A 21707-nucleotide genomic window follows, 5' to 3' on the forward strand; every position below is an offset into this window, starting at 1 on the left:
CATGTCTTGCAATGTTAAAGGCCTACTGAAAGCCACTACTAGCGACCACGCAGTCTGATAGTTTATATATCAATGATGAAATATTAACATTGCAACACATGCCAATACGGCTGGTTTAGTTTACTGAATTGCAATTTTAAATTTTCCGCGAGGTATCCTTTCGAAAATGCCGCGGAATGATGACGTGTATGATGACGCGTGCGCGTGACGTCACCGGCGGTAGCGGACATGTTCTCCCAGCACCGATCACGGCTAAAAGTAGTCTGTTTTTATCACATAATTACACAGTATTCTGGACTTCTGTGTTGCTGAATCTTTTGCAATTTGTTCAATTAATAATGGAGACGTCAAAGAAGAAAGCTGTTGGTCGAAAGCGGTGGATTGCAGCCAGCTTTAGCAACACAAACACCGCCGGTGTTTCTTTGTTTGTTGTGAAGCTTTAATATGGAACAGAGCGGTCAAGCGAACATGTTTCTTTAAAACATGTCAACCGGCAGGTTTCGGTGAAAAAATTGTGCTAATAAGTCAGCTCTTACCGTAAACATGAGTGGAGCTTGTGTCGTTCCTCCCCCGACTTTCAGGTATGACTTTATAATCTCACTAAAACACTAGTAACACAATAAGCAGATAAGGGATTTTCCAGAATTATCCTAGTAATTGTGTCTAAACACTTAAAGACCTTGTGACACTTTTTAGTCTTAGTTACAATCAGTCGCTCTCTTTCTCCCTTCTCATTGCATCGAAAAAATGTTTACTCATACCTGGAAGTTGCTTCCTTACATCCGTCGATAGACCAAACCAGACACTTCAAACTAATACCACGCCCACAAACTTCTGAAAAAGGCATGAAATTACATTTTTAACCATAGTAACTAAAACAAAGCCTTCTGATGAACTTTTATGCAATTGATTTGAATTCCCTTTTATGAACTTAACTTAGTCTGTTTTTAGAGAAATAAAACAAATTATAATAATTATTAGTAGCAAGAGTTACAACATCTGAATCGCCGCTCCCACTGCCCTCGTCTTTTTTATTTTATTTATTAATTTTTTTCTTCTTGTCCTTCACTCGCACTTTCCTCATCCACAAATCTTTCATCCTCGCTCAAATGAATGGGGAAATCGTCGCTTGCTCGGTCCGAATCGCTCTTGCTGCTGGTGGCCATGATTGTAAACAATGTTCAGATGTGAGGAGCTCCACAACCCGTGACGTCACGCGCACATCGTCTGCTACTTCCGGTACAGGCAAGGCTTTTTTTACTAGCGACCAAACTTTATCGTCGATGTTCTCTACTAAATCCTTTCAGCAAAAATATGGCAATATTGCAAAATGATCAAGTATGACACATAGAATGGACTTGCTATCCCCGTTTAAATAAGAAAATCTCATCTCAGTAGGCCTTTAAGTAGAAGATTCTGCACTCTCGGCTCCCCCAAACCCCCGCCCAGTAGACGCCAGGTACTCTCTGCAGTTTGTGCAAATGAGCACAACGGTTAAGAGGGACGTCAAGTGGAGCAGCAACCAATCACAAAAAAAGTTATTTGCCAAATTAAAATACTCAATGACGTCACTGCGGACGCTGACTTACTGTGGGCAACGGTGACGTAATTTGTTGTTTTAATATCGCTTTAGTGACGCTTCCAACAGCGCACACATTACAACAGTTAGGTCCTTGAAGAAGCGGCTCGGGTATGTTCTTCAGCAGGAGGGCATCTTGTCGTAAGCGCAATTAAAAGAACGATTACATTAATTTACACGTAAATAAATTAGATGCAGAAAAACAACCTGCAAGACGGAGTCAGTAGCATGTTTGCTAATTGGGTCCTACCACAAAATGAGCTCGGGTAGAAACATGTCGAACGAACGTTCCTCGTCTACAATTCGGAAAAAACAAAACGGTTGAAACGACGAGTGTGGCTTGGTAATTTATTACATAATTCATTTGACAAAAAATAAACATCGCAATACCTGCATAGTCACGGCGCCATATCGTGGTTTTAGGTCGACCGGTTTAAAAAGGGGGCTTCACGGTGGCAGAGGGGTTAGTGCGTCTGCCTCACAATACGAAGTTCCTGCAGTCCTGGGTTCAAATCCAGGCTCGGGATCTTTCTGTGTGGAGTTTGCATGTTCTCCCCGTGAATGCGTGGGTTCCCTCCGGGTACTCCGGCTTCCTCCCACTTCTAAAGACATGCACCTGGGGATAGGTTGATTGGCAACACTAAATTGGCCCTAGTGTGTGAATGTGAGTGTGAATGTTGTCTGTCTATCTGTGTTGGCCCTGCGATGAGGTGGCGACTTGTCCAGGGTGTACCCTGCCTTCCGCCCGATTGTAGCTGAGGTAGGCGCCAGCGCCCCCCGCGACCCCGAAAGGGAATAAGCGGTAGAAAATGGATGGATGGATGGATGGACGGTTTAAAAAGGGCAAACGGATTTAGACAGCCAAAGAGTGTCAACAGGGCAAGGCGGTTCACGTCAAACCGGTTTTGCTAATCGCCAAGCTTAAATATTTGAAGAAGTGTTGAAATGTGATGTGGTTTGAGAAAATAACACAATAGTGTTCGATGAAGTGTGTATTTTTGGGTATCATAATCTAATACATACTAATGCGCGTTGTTAAGCAAGCCGTGAAAAGCCAACGCGGAAGTGTACGCCCTGAAACTGTTTTGCTAATACTGCACACTCTTTGTTATAAATTCGCCTTCACGCCGATTGATTAGTTAAATCTTTTATTAGTAGTGTAACCGAGGGTTTATATAAGTCGCCTATACTGTATCACACCATATAATAACAAACACGGAGGCTCTAGTTTTACACGAGGACCACTTTATTTCGTCTGTTTTCGAAAACTCCGCTCCACTCCAACGTGACATAATTTTCTTCCTTTTTCCTTCAAAATAAGAGCTCACGGCATATACCAGGGGTCACCAACCTTTTTGAAACCAAGAGTTACTTCTTGGGTACTGATTAATGCGAAGAGCTACCAGTTTGATACACACTTAAATAAATTGCCAGAAATAGCAATTTGCTCAATTTACCTTTAATAAATAAATCTATATATATATATATATATAAGAAAATGGGTATTTCTGTCCGTCATTCCGTCATGCATTTTTTTTCCTTTTACGGAAGGTTTTTTGTAGAGAATAAATGATGAAAAAAACCACTTAATTGAATGTTCCAGCGTTGTTTTTAGTTTACTAATAAAAGTTTCAATCAATCAGTCAATCTATGAATAATAAAACACGCCAAAAAATTTGTCCTTTATCATAGCTACACGTATGACAAAAAAGCGAGTGAAAATCAGTGGTATTTAGTGAGGTAAGATGAATTAAATGCGCAGAGAGTTTATAGCTCCTGACAAATTAAATGCACTGAGTGGAGCGGATCACCACTCCAAGATGGCCGCCCAGCGTTTCGTCAGCGCCAGTAGGCAGTAACGCTCCATGTTTTGTATCTTTATAACAGGGGTGTCCAAACTTTTTCCACAGAGGACCACACACGGAAATATAATTTAAACATGCGGGGCCATTTTGATATTTTCATTTTCAAACCATAACAAAATATATGGATTTTTTTTTTCATTCTTACAGCTCCTGGGGAGTATAGAGGGTCTCAGTCACTAAAATGTTAAAAATAAGTCAAAATATTGTTTTTTTTTTTATTTAATGCTTACAGTAAATCTCTATATCAACTTGAGGTTGATATAAAGTAAAACAAATAAGGTTTTATGTCTTTTCTGTCAAAGACAACTTTGTTTTTTTATAGTAAAACTGAAATATGCAGTATTTAGATAGAAAAATAGTACTTTATTGATTCCTTCAGGAGAGTTCCTTTATTTAGCAATTAAAGCCCCCAAAGATCAATAATGCAGGACACCATTGATTTTAATTATTTAATATTTTTGAGCTGCGATGAGGTGGCGACTTGTCCAGGGTGTACCCTGCCTTCCGCCCGATTGTAGCTGAGATAGGCGCCAGCGCCCCCCGCGACCCCAAAAGGGAATAAGCTGTAAAAAATGGATGGATGGATGGAATATTTTTGAGTAATCACAGTGAAAAGTTAAATAAAATCCTACTAAATATGTTTGAGATCCGAAAGGTTCCCCACTCAAAGTGATGCCATCCATCCATCCATTTTTCTACCGCTTATTCCCTTTTGAGGTGGCGGGGGGCGCTGGCGCCTGCATTTTTATTATTATTTTTTTTAACTTTTAACACTTCAATTTAAGATCAACTTCCGATATACAGTATCTGTCGATTTTAATTTTGAACGATTATTTTGTTTGTTTTATGCTCTTTTGTCGAAACTTTGATGTTTTTATATGGCAGGGGTAGAGAACCTATGGCTCTAAAGCCAGATGTGGCTCTTTTGATGACTGAATCTGGCTCTCATATTAATTTTAGCTGACATTGCTTAACACAATAAGTAATGAATCATTCCACTGGTAATCAATCTTAAAATAACGTTCAAAATATAAAAAAAATTCTCATGCATTTTTATCCTTCCATCCGTTTTCTATCGCACCTGTTCAAGAAGTCAAGAATGGTAAGAACTATTTTATTCATTATCAGTTAGCTTCAGAATAAAAATGTTATTAAAAAAAAATAACAGACGTGTTATACTCTAATGTTGGTTTTACATAAAAATGCACACATTTAGTTGTATTCAGTGTTAAAAAAAATATATGGCTCTCACGGAAAGATATTTTAAAATATTTAGCTTCCATGGCTCTCTCAGCCAAAAAGGTTCCCGACCCCTGTTATATGGCAACCACACAACATATGCAATACTTTTTTAAAGTGATCATTTTTAAGTAATAATTCATTATAACATAGATTTTTTTTTGTCCTTTTTTAGTTTAATTTTTTTTGAGCAGTTGGAAAAAAAAGAAAATAAAGACAAAAGGGGGAAAAAAATGCCTGCATGGCAGCTTTTTGTCAACATTGCCACTTTTTTCTCATTAGATTTCACCTCATTCTACTTTTTTAAATGTATTTTTTTTAATTTTTGCAATACTATCAATTTTGCAATTTTTGCAGAATGTGTGGCGGGCCGGTAAACGATTAGCTGCGGGCCGCAAATGGCCCCCCCGAGCCGCACTTTGGACACCCCTGGATTATAGCATATAAGAATATTATATTACTATTACTGACCCCGACTTCAACAAGTTGAAAAACGTATTGGGGTGTTACCATTTAGTGGTCAATTGTACGGAATATGAGTTGGGTCGAAGATAATACCCAGATTTTTTACAGAGTCACCTTGTTTTATTATTTTATTTTATTTATTTATTTTTTTCTTCTTGTCCTTCACTCGCACTTTCCTCATCCACAAATCTTTCATCCTCGCTCAAATTAATGGGGAAATTGTCGCTTTCTCGGTCCGAATCGCTCTAGCTGCTGGTGGCCATGATTGTAAACAATGTTCAGATGTGAGGAGCTCCACAACCCGTGACGTCACGCGCACATCGTCTGCTACTTCCGGTACAGGCAATTGACCATTTAGTGGTCAATTGTACGGAATATGTACTGTACTGTGCAATCTACTGATACAAGTCTCAATCAGACAATCAATCAATCAATCAATCAATCAATCAATCAATCAATCAATCAATCAATCAATTTATGAATAATAAAACATGCCAAAACATGGGTCCTTTATCATAGCTACACGTATGACAAAAAAAAGCGGGTGAAAATCAGTGGTATTCAGTGAGGTAAGATGAATCATCATCATTTATTTTATTCCTTACATGAAAATGCATTCATACAAACCACGTACAATTGACTCTTTCATAGTATTTTTTGTTTCTTATACATTTCCATGATCAGAAAGGAGCAGATGGAAGAATAATGTTATATTTATCTGCCTCCTTTTTAACACAAATTATTTTAGATGACTTTATAACTGTTCCCTCCACCAACACCCCAACTCCAACATACTTTTTAATTTTCCTTTAAGCACTTTCACAATGACACGTCCAATCTAAATCAAAACTCAGTTTGATATCATTCCAGTTTTCTCTTTTGATAACCCTTTTTAAATACAAAGATATTCTTACAGCTTTTTAAGTCTTTGTTTAGAGAATTCCACGCTTTCACGCCAACAACAGACAAGCACATTTGTTTCAAATTTGTTGGCGCTCTTGGATGTTTAAAGTCATACGGCCTTCTGTGGTTCTCATCTTCAGATGTGAACACAAATAACTTTTGTATGTCCTTTGGAAGAACTTTATTTCTCGCTTTGAACATCATTAATAGTGTATTCAATTCTGCAATGTCTTTTAGTTTTAGTAATCCTGACCTAATGAAGAGTGGATTTGTGTGGTCGCTATATCCAACTTTAAAAATGATTTGAATTGCTCTTTTCTGTGAAAGAAATAAATAAAGGTATTATGTTGCTGAGATATGTATTTCCCCATATTTCTGCACAATAATTAAAATAAGGTAGAATAATTGAGCAATATGACATTCTCATTGTGTTGTATGGAAAACTATATTTAACGAATTTAAATAAAATGGTCCTAATGTGTGAATGTGAGTGTGAATGTTGTCTGTCTATCTGTGTTGGCCCTGCGATGAGGTGGCGACTTGTCCAGGGTGTACCCCGCCTTCCGCCCGATTGTAGCTGAGATAGGCGCCCCCCGCGACCCCGAAAGGGAATAAGCAGTAGAAAATGGATGGATGGATAAATGAATGAAATGCGCTGACAGTTCATTGCTCCTGCCAAATAAATTGATTTACTTGGACCCCGACTTAAAAAAGTTGAAAAACTTATTGGGGTGTTACCATTTAGTGGTCAATTGTACGTAATATGTACTGTACGGTGCAATCTACTAATAAAAGTATCAATCAATCAATCAATCAATTGCACTGAGTGGAGCGGATCACCACTCCAAGATGGCCGCCCCGCGTCTCGTCAGCGCCAGTAGACAGTAGCGTTCCATGCTGCATCTACTTATAAGATGTCTATGGTGGGAAACGCACGGCGCCGCCACTGAGTTATAATATAAGTCTATTAAAAAGCTCATTGGTTGTGTTCAAGCGAAATACAAGTTGGGGGAAATGCGGTAGTTTATAAACGATTGTTTCCGCGCGGCGCTGCAGCAAATGCGTCATACAAATGCGCGTTGTGAAGCAAGCTGCGAAAAGCCAAAGCGGAAGTGAAGTCCCTATAACTGTTTCGCTTTGGCTGCGCACTCTTTGGTAGAAGTTCGCCTCCACACACACACACACACACACACACACACACACACACACACACACACACACACACACACACACACGTCAGCGGAAGTGAAGTGCCTATAACTGTTTAGCTGTTGCTGCGCACTCTTTGGTAGAAGTTGGCCTCCACGCACACACACACATGTCAGCGGAGTTTGTCCGTCTGTCACTTTGCAAAGCGCCTTCGCAGACAACATGGACTCCACGACTTTCTGACAGCCGCGTGGAAAACGACTACCGACGCCCTTTTTCTTTTCTCCGACACTCCGCATGTGGCGTCTCCTGTCCTCGCATTTTGACAAGCGTGCTAACCCCCCCACTCTTCGCTAGTATCTAGCTCGCTATGCTATCTGACTCCTGAGGTGCAACATTGCTATTTTAGTCGGCCTTTATTTATTTGACCTTTTTTTTAAAAAAATTCCCGCCAAAAACAACAACAACAAAAAAGAGGACGAGATGGGACTGCACCCGCTGGAGTTCAGCGAGTGCTACCTGGACAGCCCCAGCTTCAGGGAGAAGATCAAGGCTCACGAAGCCGAGCTGGACAAAACCAACAGGTTCATCAAGGAGCTCTACAAAGATGGCAAGAACCTCATCAACGCCACCAAGCGTGAGTGACGTCATCACTGTCTTTCTTAGGTGCATGCATAACAATGTCCTTTAAGCGTGAGTGACGTCATCACTGTCTTCCCCCCTCAGGGTGCATGCATAACAATGTCCTTTATGTACAAACCCCGTTTCCACATGAGTTGGGAAATTGTGTTCGATGTAAATATAAACAGAATACAAAGATTTGCAAATCCTTTTCAAGCCATATTCAGTTGAATATGCTACAAAGACAACATATTTGATGTTCAAACTCATAAACTTTATTTATTCTTTTGCAGCTAATAATGGCTTCAACATGTGCCGAAGTAGTTGGGAAAGGGCATGTTCACCACTGTGTTACATCACCTTTTCTTTTAACAACACTCAATAAACTTTTGGGAACTGAGGAAACTAATTGTTGAAGCTTTGAAAGTGGAATTCTTTCCCATTCTTGTTTTATGTAGAGCTTCAGTCCTTCAATAGTCCGGGGTCTCCGCTGTCGTATTTTACGCTTCATAATGCGCCACACATTTTCCATGGGAGACAGGTCTGGACTGCAGGCAGGCCAGGTAAAATGTACCCGCACTCTTTTACTACGAAGCCACGCTGTTGTAACACGTGGCTTGGCGTTGTTTTGCTGAAATAAGCAGGGGCGTCCGTGATAACATTGCTTGGATGACAACATATGATGCTCCAAAACCTGTATGTACCTTTCAACATTAATGGTGCCTTCACAGATGTGTAAGTTACCCATGCCTTGGGCACTAATACACCCCCATACCATCACACATGCTGGCTTTTCAACTTTGCATCGATAACAATCTGGGTGATTCGCTTTTCAATCTGGCCCGCCGGAAATTCCCAAATATTTTTTTGCAGATCTTTAAGATTGAAAGTGTAGCTGCCATTATGATGTGCAGTCTTGTTTTTTTAATAACCATAAGTCTTCAACTATACTAAGCATTTCAATGGTTGGAATCTGTGCTTATGGAGGATTTACCAGTTACTATGGTCATCTAATTAGTTACTATGGTCATCTAATTAGTTACTATGGTCATCTAATTAGTTACTATGGTCATCTAATTAGTTACTATGGTCATCTAATTAGTTACTATGGTCATCTAATTAGTTACTATGGTCATCTAATTAGTTACTATGGTCATGTAATTAGTTACTATGGTCATGTAATTAGTTACTATGGTCATGTAATTAATTACTATGGTCATCTAATTAGTTACTATGGTCATCTAATTAGTTACTATGGTCATGTAATTAGTTACTATGGTCATGTAATTAGTTACTATGGTCATCTAATTAGTTACTATGGTCATGTAATTAATTACTATGGTCATGTAATTAGTTACTATGGTCATCTAATTAGTTACTATGGTCATGTAATTAGTTACTATGGTCATCTAATTAGTTACTATGGTCATCTAATTAGTTACTATGGTCATCTAATTAGTTACTATGGTCATGTAGTTAGTTACTATGGTCATGTAATTAGTTACTATGGTCATGTAATTAGTTACTATGGTCATGTAATTAGTTACTATGGCCATCTAATTAGTTACTATGGTCATGTAATTAATTACTATGGTCATCTAATTAGTTACTCATCCATCCATCCATCTTCTTCCGCTTATCCGAGGTCGGGTCGCGGGGGCAGCAGCCTAAGCAGGGAAGCCCAGACTTCCCTCTCCCCAGCCACTTCGTCTAGCTCTTCCCGGGGGATCCCGAGGCGTTCCCAGGCCAGCCGGGAGACATAGTCTTCCCAACGTGTCCTGGGTCTTCCCCGTGGCCTCCTACCGGTTGGACGTGCCCTAAACACCTCCCTCGGGAGGCGTTCGGGTGGCATCCTGACCAGGTGCCCGAACCACCTCATCTGGCTCCTCTCCATGTGGAGGAGCAGCGGCTTTACTTTGAGTTCCTCCCGGATGGCAGAGCTTCTCACCCTATCTCTAAGGGAGAGACCCACCACACGGCGGAGGAAACTCATTTGGGCCGCTTGTACCCGTGATCTTATCCTTTCGGTCATGACCCAAAGCTCATGACCATAGGTGAGGATGGGAACGTAGATCGACCGGTAAATTGAAAGCTTTGCCTTCCGGCTCAGCTCCTTCTTCACCACAACGGATCGGTACAACGTCCGCATTACTGAAGACGCTGCACCGATCCGCCTGTCGATCTCACCATCCACTCTTCCCTCACTCGTGAACAAGACTCCTAGGTACTTGAACTCCTCCACTTGGGGCAGGGTCTCCTCCCCAACCCGGAGATGGCACTCCACCCTTTTTCGGGAGAGAACCGTGGACTCGGACTTGGAGGTGCTGATTCTCATTCCGGCCGCTTCACACTCGGCTGCGAACCGATCTAGGGAGAGCTGAAGATCCCGGCCAGATGAAGCCATCAGGACTACATCTGCAAAAAGCAGAGACCTAATCCCGTGGCCACCAAACCGGAACCCCTCAATGCCTTGACTGCGCCTGGAAATTCTGTCCATGAAAGTTATGAACAGAATCGGTGACAAAGGACAGCCTTGGCGGAGTCCAACCCTCACTGGAAACGTGTCCGACTTACTGCCAGCAATGCGGACCAAGCTCTGACACTGATCATACAGGGAGCGGACTGCCATAATAAGACAGTCCGATACCCCATACTCTCTGAGCACTCCCCACAGGACTTCCCAAGGGACACGGTCGAATGCCTTCTCCAAGTCCACAAAGCACATGTAGACTGGTTGGGCAAACTCCCATGCACCCTCAAGAACCCTGCCGAGAGTATAGAGCTGGTCCACAGTTCTACGACCAGGACGAAAACCACACTGTTCCTCCTGAATCCGAGGTTCGACTATCCGGCGTAGTCTCCTCTCCAGTACACCTGAATAAACCTTACCGGGAAGGCTGAGGAGTTACTAGTTACTAGTTACTGTGGTCATCTAATTAGTTACTATGGTCATCTTCATCACAGCAGCTCAGACGAGGCACCAAGCAGTGTGGGCGGGAAGTGTTTCCACAGACGCGAAAGGAGCTATTTACAACAAAGTTCTAAAGCTTAGTGATATATCAGATTGTAGGTGGGTTTATTTTGTACCTTTTGTTCATATTTCACTTTTTGTCGAATTTTTGTTGCATTTCACTTGATTGTAATATCTGTCAATCGAAAGGAGGTGTGACGTTTATATTTTGTCAGTATTCAGTGTTTTATCATTCATAGAAAAATGTATAATTCCATTACGTTTTTTAAGGCGGTCTGTCATAATGTTTTTAGCATTCAATCAGACATTATTGTGAAGTTTTGTATTAGTGTTCCTAAAAATAGATATATCGGCCCCCCGACACATCTTTTTCTCTAAATGTGGCCCCCCGAGTCAAAATAATTGCCCAGGCCTGATATAAGATGTCCGGGTCCACTGGACCCGGGGCTCATAGCAGTGCGGAAACTGATGCTCTGTGTAACACGCACGCACAGCAGGCCTAGATAGGAGGAGGACAGAGTGTAGGTACACAGAACATCAGAGGGTCAAATGTGCGGGAAAATGAGAGCAGACCATGTTGTAGAGATGCGCGGTTTGCGGTCTCATCCGCGGCGCCCACGGGGGTAAACCGCGGGTCGGGCGGTTGACATGACGAAAAAATAGATTTTAATTAGATTCGGGCGGGTGGCGGTTGAACCATCCGGAGACATTTGATATACATGGTTCTGGGATCGGTATCCTTCGCCATTCAAAGAGCCATTCAAGACCCGTGTCATAAAGCGAAGAGGTCAATAGGAGACGCTATTATTCTCTTGAATTGCTGCTGGCAGTCACCCAGATATTAAATATTAGGGCGTGCTATGAAGCCATTGGCTTTGTCGCCTACTACAAAGTTTACGATCTGCTTGTCAGTCCAGCATCATGTTGTGTGTGGCTTCTGCCTAATGGTTTTGATATAAACTATTTTAACACACTTAGTAATATGCACCACGCTGTGAAGCCACACCAATTAAGAACGACAAACACATTTCGGGAGAACATCCTCACAGTAACACAACATAAACGCAACACAACAAATACCCAGAATCCTATTCATGACACATCCTGACTATTTTATACAATCAAACACTTTTATGTTAGAATACTGAACAGATGTTTATTGGGATAGTGTAAAAATCTGTTTGATATTTTAACCTAAAAGTATTTGATTTTGAGGCATTAAATGCCACAAAATGGCTAAACATCTGTTCAGTATTTTAGCAAAAAAGTGTTTGATTGTGAGGCATTAAAAGCCACAAAATGCAAGGGGTCCATCAGACCCACAAACGTCGGCTGAGTAACAACAATATGAACATTACACAAGGGTTAATAATGTTTGCCTTGGTGCCCATCTAACTAGCCTTAGTGCCCTAAGGGGCGGCATAGCTCGGTTGGTAGAGTGGCCGTGCCAGCAACTTGAGGGTTGCAGGGTCGATTCCCGCTTGTGTCATCCTAGTTACTGCCGTTGTGTCCTTGGGCAAGACACTTTACCCACCTGCTCCCAGTGCCACCCACACTGGTTTAAATGTAACTTAGATATTGGGTGTCACTATGTAAAGCGCTTTGAGTCACTTGAGAAAAGCGCTATATAAATATAATTCAATCAATTAAATTAAAATATGAGCCCTCCTTTAAGGCAACGCTTGCCTTGACCTTAAAGGCCTACTGAAATGAGATGTTCTTATTTAAACGGGGATAGCAGGTCCATTCTATGTGTCATACTTCATCATTTCACCATATTGCCATATTTTTGCTGAAAGGATTTAGTAGAGAAATCCACGATAAAGTTTGCAACTTTTGGTCGCTAATAAAAAAGCCTTGCCTGTACCGGAAGTAGCAGACGATGTGCGCGTGACGTCACGGGTTGTGGAGCTCCTCACATCTGAACATTGTTTACAATCATGGCCACCAGCAGCTAGAGCGATTCGGACCGAGAAAGCGACAATTTCCCCGTTAATTTGAGCGAGGATGAAAGATTCGTGGATGAGGAAATTTAGAGTGAAGGACTAAAAAAAAAAAAAAAAAGGCGATTGCAGTGGGAGCGATTCAGATGTTTTTAGACACATTTAGTAGGATAATTCTGGGAAATACCTTATCTGCCTATTGTGTTGCTAGTGTCTTAGTGAGTTAAATAGTATCTGAAAGGGACGGCGTGGCGCAGTAGGAGAGTGGCCGTGCGCAACCCAAGGGTCACTGGTTCAAATCCCACCTAGAACCAACCTCGTCACGTCCGTTGTGTCCTGAGCAAGACACTTCACCCTTGCTCCTGATGGGTGCTGGTTGTCGCCCTGCATGGCAGCTCCCTCCATCAGTGTGTGAATGTGTGTGTGAATGGGTAAATGTGGAAGTAGTCTCAAAGCGCTTTGAGAACCTTGAAGGTAGAAAAGCGCTATACAAGTACAACCCATTTATCATTTAAAGTCATAGGGGCGTGGCTAGGGGCGTGTTGACGCCAGAGTCTCTGAGGGAAGTCACGAAGCTGCAGCAGAACAGAAGCTCCGCTGATCTCCGGTAAGAGCCGACTTATTACCACAATTTTCTCACCGAAAACTGCCGGTTGACTTGTAGTCGGGATCCATGTTCGCTTGACCGCTCTGATCCATAGTAAAGCTTCACCTCCGGGAATTTTAAACAAGGAATCACCATGTGTTTGTGTGGCTAAAAGCTAAATGCTTCCCACCTCCATCTTTCTACTTTGACTTCTCCCATTATTAATTGAACAAATTGCAAAAGATGCACTAACACATATGTCCAGAATACTGTGGAATTACGCGATTAAAGCAGACTACTTATAGCTTGGATCGGGCTGGAAAATAATGTCCGCTACAATCCCGAAACATCAAACGCACGCGTCATCATACCGCGACTTTTTCAACAGGATACTTCGCGGGAAATTTAAAATTGCAATTTAGTAAACTAAAGCGGCCGTATTGTCATGTGTTGCAATGTTAATATTTCATCATTGATATATAAACTATCAGACTGCGTGGTCGCTAGTAGTGGCTTTCAGTAGGACTTTAAAATTGGGGGAGACTGAGCCCTCCACGTTACTTGCTGCTCAGCACACTACTAGTCACTTCTCAGTTCTTCAGCGTGTGTGCCTTTTCGCCTTTGGACCAGTTTTTTACATTTTGCTAACACAATACCAGTCCCAAAAAGACAACATACCAGCGTGGAAAGAAGGAGGGAATTGCTGTGGCGTTAAAACAAAAAAAAAAAAACTATTTGCGCGGACTAAATCAATGGCGTGCACAAGTGAGGAAGAATTGACAAAGTAGGCTTCGTGCCACAGCAGGTTTTAATTGTGATGAGACCGGACTTTTCTGGAAAAATATTCCAAAGCAGACTAATTTCACAGCGTAAAAAATACTGCTCGTTCAGCGGCACCTCTTCCAACGCACATGTTGCCGATGTCAATGTAAGTGGATTTTACTTTTTATTTTTTAAATGTTTATTAATGTAGCATTATTCTTAGTAAAGTTAAGGAATTTTGGGATTTCTGATCGTTTGTGAGGGCACTATGGGGACTTCTGTGTTTGTACACATGTTGCGGCGCATACAGATGACAGCAGCATCCTGTTGTTGTTATAAAAGTTCAACCATCAACCTCTTGTTAGGTTTGTGTGATATACAGTACTGTATAGCACTTCATATTGTGTTCAAGGTGTACAAATCAACACTAAAATGTGAAGTGTCAAGGCAGAATAAACTCTATGCTGCAGCAACAGAGATACAGTGTATAAGATATATAGATATCTAATGTATTCATACATTGTTTATGTAGGATATACACATAACCTAATCATATTGTTTCTTCAACTTCAAAATAGCTGACCGTTTTTTCCCCCTTCTCTGGGATTATATTCCCAGTTTTGATCTCGGACGTCTGGTCACTTACAGCATATAAGAATATTCTATGACTGTTAAGCAAACTATGAATAATAAAACCTGTGTACTTTATCATAGTTACACGTCTGACAAATAAGAGAGTGAAAATGAGTGGTATTCAGTGAGGTAAGATGAATTAAATGCGCTGACAGTTCATTGCTTCTGACAAATGCAGGGAGTTTATTCTGTCTTGACACTTTGTATTGATATTTTGTATAACATTCTTCCCGTAAATGATCATGTTTACAGTTTTATATGTATTTTTTATGTATGTCGCCTTAGAAGAAGAAGAAAAGTACATTGTTCTTGTTCTTCTTGTTGTTATTCTTGTTCTTGTTCTTCTTTTTGTTCTTGTTCTTGTTCTTCTCCTTGTCTTGTCCTTCTTGTTCTTCTTGTTCTTGTCCTTCTTCTTGTCTTGTTCTTTTTCTTCTTTTTCTTGTCCTTCTTGTTCTTGTTCTTCTTCTTGTCTTGTTCTTCTTCTTGTTCTTGTTCTTCTTTTTCTTGTTCTTCTTGTTCTTGTTCTTGTCCTTCTTCTTGTCTTTTTCTTCTTCTTGTCTTGTTCTTGTTCTTCTTTTTCTTGTCCTTCTTGTTCTTCTTCTTGTCTTGTTCTTGTTCTTCTTGTTCTTGTCCTTCTTCTTGTCCTTCTTGTTCTTGTCCTTCTTCTTGTCCTTCTTGTTCTTGTTCTTCTTTTTCTTGTCCTTCTTGTTCTTCTTCTTGTCTTGTTCTTGTTCTTGTCCTTCTTCTTGTCTTGTTCTTCTTCTTGTTCTTGTTCTTCTTTTTCTTGTCCTTCTTTTTCTTGTTCTTCTTGTTCTTGTTCTTGTCCTTCTTCTTGTCTTGTTCTTCTTCTTGTCTTGTTCTTGTTCTTCTTGTTCTTGTTCTTGTCCTTCTTTTGTCCTTCTTGTTCTTCTTTTTCTTGTTCTTCTTCTTGTCTTGTTCTTGTTCTTGTTCTTGTCCTTCTTCTTGTCTTGTTCTTCTTGTTCTTCTTCTTGTCTTGTTCTTGTTCTTCTTGTTCTTCTTGTTCTTCTTGTTCTTCTTCTTCTCTTGTTCTTGTCCTTTTTCTTGTTCTTGTTCTTCTTTTTCTTCTTCTTCTTCTTCTAGGGACGGCGTGGCGCAGTGGGGAGAGTGGCCGTGTGCAACCCGAGCATCCCTGGTTCAATTCCCACCTAGTACCAACCTCGTCACGTCCGTTGTGTCCTTGAGCAAGACACTTCACCCTTGCTCCTGATGGGTGTTGGTTAGGGCCTTGCATGGCAGCTCCCTCCATCAGTGTGTGAATGTGTGTGTGAATGTGTAAATGTGGAAGTAGTGTCAAAGCGCTTTGAGTACCTTGAAGGTAGAAAAGCGCTATACAAGTACAACCCATTTATCATTTATTATTTATCTTCTTCTTCTTCTTCTTCTTCCAAACAAGAAAGAGGGTTTATCACATCAGCCTTTAAATCTCATTAATACAATTATTATAATTATTAATAATTAGGGGATGGCCGTGCCAGTAACCTGAGGGTTCCTGGTTCCTTCCCCAGCTTCTACCAACCTCGTCACGTCCGTTGTGTCCTTGAGCAAGACACTTCACCCTTGCTCCTGATGGGTGCTGGTTAGGGCCTTGCATGGCAGCTCCCGCCATCAGTGTGTGAATGTGTGTGTGAATGGGTAAATGTGGAAGTAGTGTCTAAGCGCTTTGAGTACCTTGAAGGTAGAAAAGCGCTATACAAGTATAACCCATTTACATTTACCATTTAATACCACAGAAAAGGTAAACTGTCATTTTCCGGACTCAATAAAGGCTTAAATAATGACAAACACGTAGCGTTTCAATAACCACGGAGATAGAGTGTTGGTCTCACACCTAATGATCTGCTGTGGACAGACCAAGCCAAGCATTGCAAGTTTAGCGAGCGGTGCGTTCTCCGCCAAGGACATTTTTGGCTGGCAATCAAATTTTGGCAAATATAAACAAAACAAAACACGGCAGGAAAGTGATAATCGATAATGAAAATAAGAAAATAAAATCAAAAATCCGGATCATGGGGAAGAGCGGACTTCCGTCCTTTCTGTTTTCAATGCGTAAAAAGACACACAAAGTGTCTTAACGCCAACATTGATTTTGCATATTATTATTTTTTTGTTCGGTTTGTACTTCATGAGGTTTTGCACTTGTTGTTTTTTTTTGTGTGGTTTTTTTTTTTGTTTGTTTTCATTATATTTGGATGTATTTGTTTGGTTTGTATGCCTGTGAATCTGGGCTAGCCATTAACTACCGTATTTTTGGGACTATAAGTCGCATTTTTTTTTCATAGTTTGGCCGGGTTGTGCAACTTGTATGAAATTATTAACACATTACCGTAAAATATCAAATAATATTATTTAGCTCATTCTCGTAAGAGACTAGACGTATAAGATTTCACGGGATTTATGGATTAGGAGTGAGAGATAGTTTGGTAAAGGTATAGCATGTTCTATATGTTATAGTTATTTGAATGACTCTTACCATAATATGTTAGGTTAACATAGCAGTTGCTTATTTATGCCTCATATAACCTACACTTATTCAGCCTGTTGTTCACTATTCTTTATTTATTTTAAATTGCCTTTCAAATTTCTATTCTTGGTGTTGGCTTTTATCAAATAAATTTCCCCCAAAAATGCGACTTATACTCCAGTGCGACTTATATATGTTTTTTTTCCTTCTTTATTTTGCATTTTCGGCAGGTGCGACTTATACTCCGGAGCGACTTATACTCCGAAAAATACGGTACTGATTTTGTTGAAGGGGGCAGGAAATATAAGATTTTCTTCATCCTGTCCCTTCTCAATCATAGGTGTGTAAATATGTGTTTAGTTGTTAAAGTTTAATTGTCTATTGATCAAAAATGCACATCAATGAAGGAGATAAATAAACATGTCGATATTTTTAGGCCATGTCACGATACACCATATATATCTGCATATTTTGCCTTAGCCTTGAATGAACACTTGATGCATATAATCACAGCAGTATGATGATTCTATGTGTCTACATTCATTCTTCTTCATACTGCATTCATATATGCTACTTTTAAACTTTCATGCAGAGAAGGAAATCACAACTAAAAGTGTATTTATGAAACAGTTATTAAGCAGTGGCACAAATATTCATGTCATTTCCAAAACAGAAAGTGCAGGATTGTCAGAGACATTTTAAAACAAGCTATGAGTGCACTTTTGTGCATGATGTCACTAAGATGACATGAAAACAACACTAAATTAAAGTGCACTTTTTGTACAGAACGCCACTACAATAGTTTAAAACAAATAAAGTGCACTTTTGTGCATGATGTCACTAAGATGACTTATCAAAACAACACTAAGTTTATGTGCACTTTTTGTACAGAACGCCACTACAATAGTTTAAAACAAATAAAGTGCACTTTTGTGCATGATGTCACTAAGATGATATATCAAAACAACATTAAATTAAAGTGCACTTTTTGTACAGAACGCCACTACAATAGTTTAAAACTAATAAAGTGCTCTTTTGTGCATCATGTCACTAAGATGATATATCAAAACAACACTAAATTAAAGTGCACTTTTTGTACAGAACGCCACTACAATAGTTTAAAACTAATAAAGTGCACTTTTGTGCATCATGTCACTAAGATGACATATCAAAACAACACTAAATTAAAGTGCACTTTTTGTACAGAACGCCACTACAATAGTTTAAAACTAATAAAGTGCACTTTTGTGCATGATGTCACTAAGATGACATATCAAAACAACACTAAGTTTATGTGCACTTTTTGTACAGATCGCCACTACAATAGTTTAAAACTAATAAAGTGCACTTTTGTGCATGATGTCACTAAGATGACATATCAAAACAACACTAAATTAAAGTGCACTTTTTGTACAGAACGCCACTACAATAGTTCAAAACAAAGTGCACTTTTGTGCATGATGTCACTAAGATGACATATCAAAACAACACTAAATTAAAGTGCACTTTTTGTACAGAACGCCACTACAATAGTTTAAAACAAAGTGCACTTTTGTGCATGATGTCACTAAGATGATATATCAAAACAACACTAAATTAAAGTGCACTTTTTGTACAGAACGCCACTACAATAGTTTAAAACAAATAAAGTGCACTTTTGTGCATGATGTCACTAAGATGATATATCAAAACAACATTAAATTAAAGTGCACTTTTTGTACAGAACGCCACTACAATAGTTTAAAACTAATAAAGTGCTCTTTTGTGCATCATGTCACTAAGATGACATATCAAAACAACACTAAATTAAAGTGCACTTTTTGTACAGAACGCCACTACAATAGTTTAAAACTAATAAAGTGCACTTTTGTGCATGATGTCACTAAGATGACATATCAAAACAACACTAAGTTTATGTGCACTTTTTGTACAGATCGCCACTACAATAGTTTAAAACTAATAAAGTGCACTTTTGTGCATGATGTCACTAAGATGACATATCAAAACAACACTAAATTAAAGTGCACTTTTTGTACAGAACGCCACTACAATAGTTCAAAACAAAGTGCACTTTTGTGCATGATGTCACTAAGATGACATATCAAAACAACACTAAATTAAAGTGCACTTTTTGTACAGAACGCCACTACAATAGTTTAAAACAAAGTGCACTTTTGTGCATGATGTCACTAAGATGATATATCAAAACAACACTAAATTAAAGTGCACTTTTTGTACAGAACGCCACTACAATAGTTTAAAAATAATAAAGTGCACTTTTGTGCATGATGTCACTAAGATGACTTATCAAAACAACACTAAGTTTATGTGCACTTTTTGTACAGAACACCACTACAATAGTTTAAAACTAATGAAGTGCACTTTTGTGCATGATGTCACTAAGATGACTTATCAAAACAACACTAAATTAAAGTGCACTTTTTGTACAGAACGCCACTACAATAGTTTAAAACAAATAAAGTGCACTTTTGTGCATGATGTCACTAAGATGATATATCAAAACAACATTAAATTAAAGTGCACTTTTTGTACAGAACGCCACTACAATAGTTTAAAACTAATAAAGTGCTCTTTTGTGCATCATGTCACTAAGATGACATATCAAAACAACACTAAATTAAAGTGCACTTTTTGTACAGAACGCCACTACAATAGTTTAAAACTAATAAAGTGCACTTTTGTGCATGATGTCACTAAGATGACATATCAAAACAACACTAAGTTTATGTGCACTTTTTGTACAGATCGCCACTACAATAGTTTAAAACTAATAAAGTGCACTTTTGTGCATGATGTCACTAAGATGACATATCAAAACAACACTAAATTAAAGTGCACTTTTTGTACAGAACGCCACTACAATAGTTCAAAACAAAGTGCACTTTTGTGCATGATGTCACTAAGATGACATATCAAAACAACACTAAATTAAAGTGCACTTTTTGTACAGAACGCCACTACAATAGTTTAAAACAAAGTGCACTTTTGTGCATGATGTCACTAAGATGATATATCAAAACAACACTAAATTAAAGTGCACTTTTTGTACAGAACGCCACTACAATAGTTTAAAAATAATAAAGTGCACTTTTGTGCATGATGTCACTAAGATGACTTATCAAAACAACACTAAGTTTATGTGCACTTTTTGTACAGAACACCACTACAATAGTTTAAAACTAATGAAGTGCACTTTTGTGCATGATGTCACTAAGATGACTTATCAAAACAACACTAAATTAAAGTGCACTTTTTGTACAGAACGCCACTACAATAGTTTAAAACAAATAAAGTGCACATTTGTGCATGATGTCACACAAGATATTTCACTAAGTGTCAAATAAAAATGAGACGCATAAAAGGAAGTCAAATAGTGTATATCCTTCACTATGTGGTAGGTTCCTGCAGACGTTATCTCCTTCTGTTGACTTTTTTTTTCATACGGTGTTGATCGGGAAATTGTTGCTTGGGCATTTTGTTGGTGTGGCACCGGCCGAGATGTTGACATGCAGAGTTTCAAGCACTCCTCATTCTTTTATAATGATGCTACAAATTAGCCAGTAATGCTACTTTTTGTAGCTACGCTTTTGCCGCATATTTAACATATCACGATTGTCTCTTTAACATCTTCCCGCTTGAAGCCAAACCACCACCAGATGATGGACCCCCTGCTGTTTTCCTTGGGAATTAACTCTTCCTTCATGTGTTACCAGATTCGCACCTTCTTTCTCTCGTATTACCACTCGCACCGCTCCGCTAGCATCACAGCTAACGTTACCCATGCTGCTGCCTTTCTGCTCCGTGAGAACGTATGACGTCGCACGCGCGACAGTATGTGACGTGTGTAAGAATGTGCGCTTGTTTTTTGTCTCTGTGAGGAGAGACAAAAAAAAGGGAGAAACACCTGTAGTGTAATGCCCGCAGCTAAAAGCAACTGCGTGAGAATGTATACTCCAATACCACCATATAGTCAAACCTGGGCGGTATAGCTCGGTTGGTAGAGCGGCTGTGTCAGCAACTTGAGGGTTGCAGGTTCGATTGCCGCTTCCGCCATCCTAGTCACTGCCGTTGTGTCCTTGGGCAAGACACTTGACCCACCTGCTCCCAGTGCCACCCACACTGGTTTAAATGTAACTTAGATATTGGGTTTCACTATGTAAAGCGCTTTGAGTCACTAGAGAAATGCGCTATATAAATATAATTCACTTCACTTCATATATCGAGTATATCTTTTTATCGCCCAGCCCTAGTTGCTACAAATTAGTAGTGCTGCTACTTTTTGTAGCAACACTTTTGCCGCAAATTTGACACATTAGTTATCTGTTCAACATCTTCCCGCTTGAAGCCAAACCACCGTTTTCTCGGGAATTAATTGTTCTTCCTCCATTTTTTGCCAGATTCGCACCTTTCTTTCTCTCGTATTACCACTCGCACAACCGGCCACTGCTAACTTTACCTCTCTGCTCGGCGAGGGTGTATGACGTTGCA

The 21707-nt window shown here is 39.7% G+C and overlaps 2 protein-coding genes across 4 annotated transcripts in view; one reads left to right on the forward strand and one right to left on the reverse strand.

Annotated features, from left to right (window-relative positions):
- LOC133539124 (protein arginine N-methyltransferase 9-like) overlaps positions 1-2038 on the reverse strand; it is a 39722-nt gene extending 37684 nt beyond the window's left edge. Inside the window, exon 1 of one of the 2 annotated variants that reach the window (XM_061881216.1) lies at positions 1970-2038. In XM_061881216.1, the coding sequence (XP_061737200.1) occupies positions 1970-1975 (6 nt within the window). In that variant the 5' untranslated portion in view covers positions 1976-2038. Of the gene's footprint in view, positions 1-1589; positions 1895-1969 lie in introns of those variants that run through there. The other variant, XM_061881217.1, reaches the window with a different exon arrangement.
- A 5271-nt stretch (positions 2039-7309) lies between these two features.
- LOC133539127 (rho GTPase-activating protein 10-like) overlaps positions 7310-21707 on the forward strand; it is a 170556-nt gene continuing 156158 nt past the window's right edge. Inside the window, exon 1 of one of the 2 annotated variants that reach the window (XM_061881221.1) lies at positions 7310-7837. In XM_061881221.1, the coding sequence (XP_061737205.1) occupies positions 7684-7837 (154 nt within the window). In that variant the 5' untranslated portion in view covers positions 7310-7683. The remainder of the gene's footprint in view (positions 7838-21707) is intronic. The other variant, XM_061881222.1, reaches the window with a different exon arrangement.

Source organism: Nerophis ophidion, linkage group LG20, assembly GCF_033978795.1.
Source record: "Nerophis ophidion isolate RoL-2023_Sa linkage group LG20, RoL_Noph_v1.0, whole genome shotgun sequence".
Classification (NCBI taxonomy): Eukaryota; Metazoa; Chordata; class Actinopteri; order Syngnathiformes; family Syngnathidae; genus Nerophis; species Nerophis ophidion.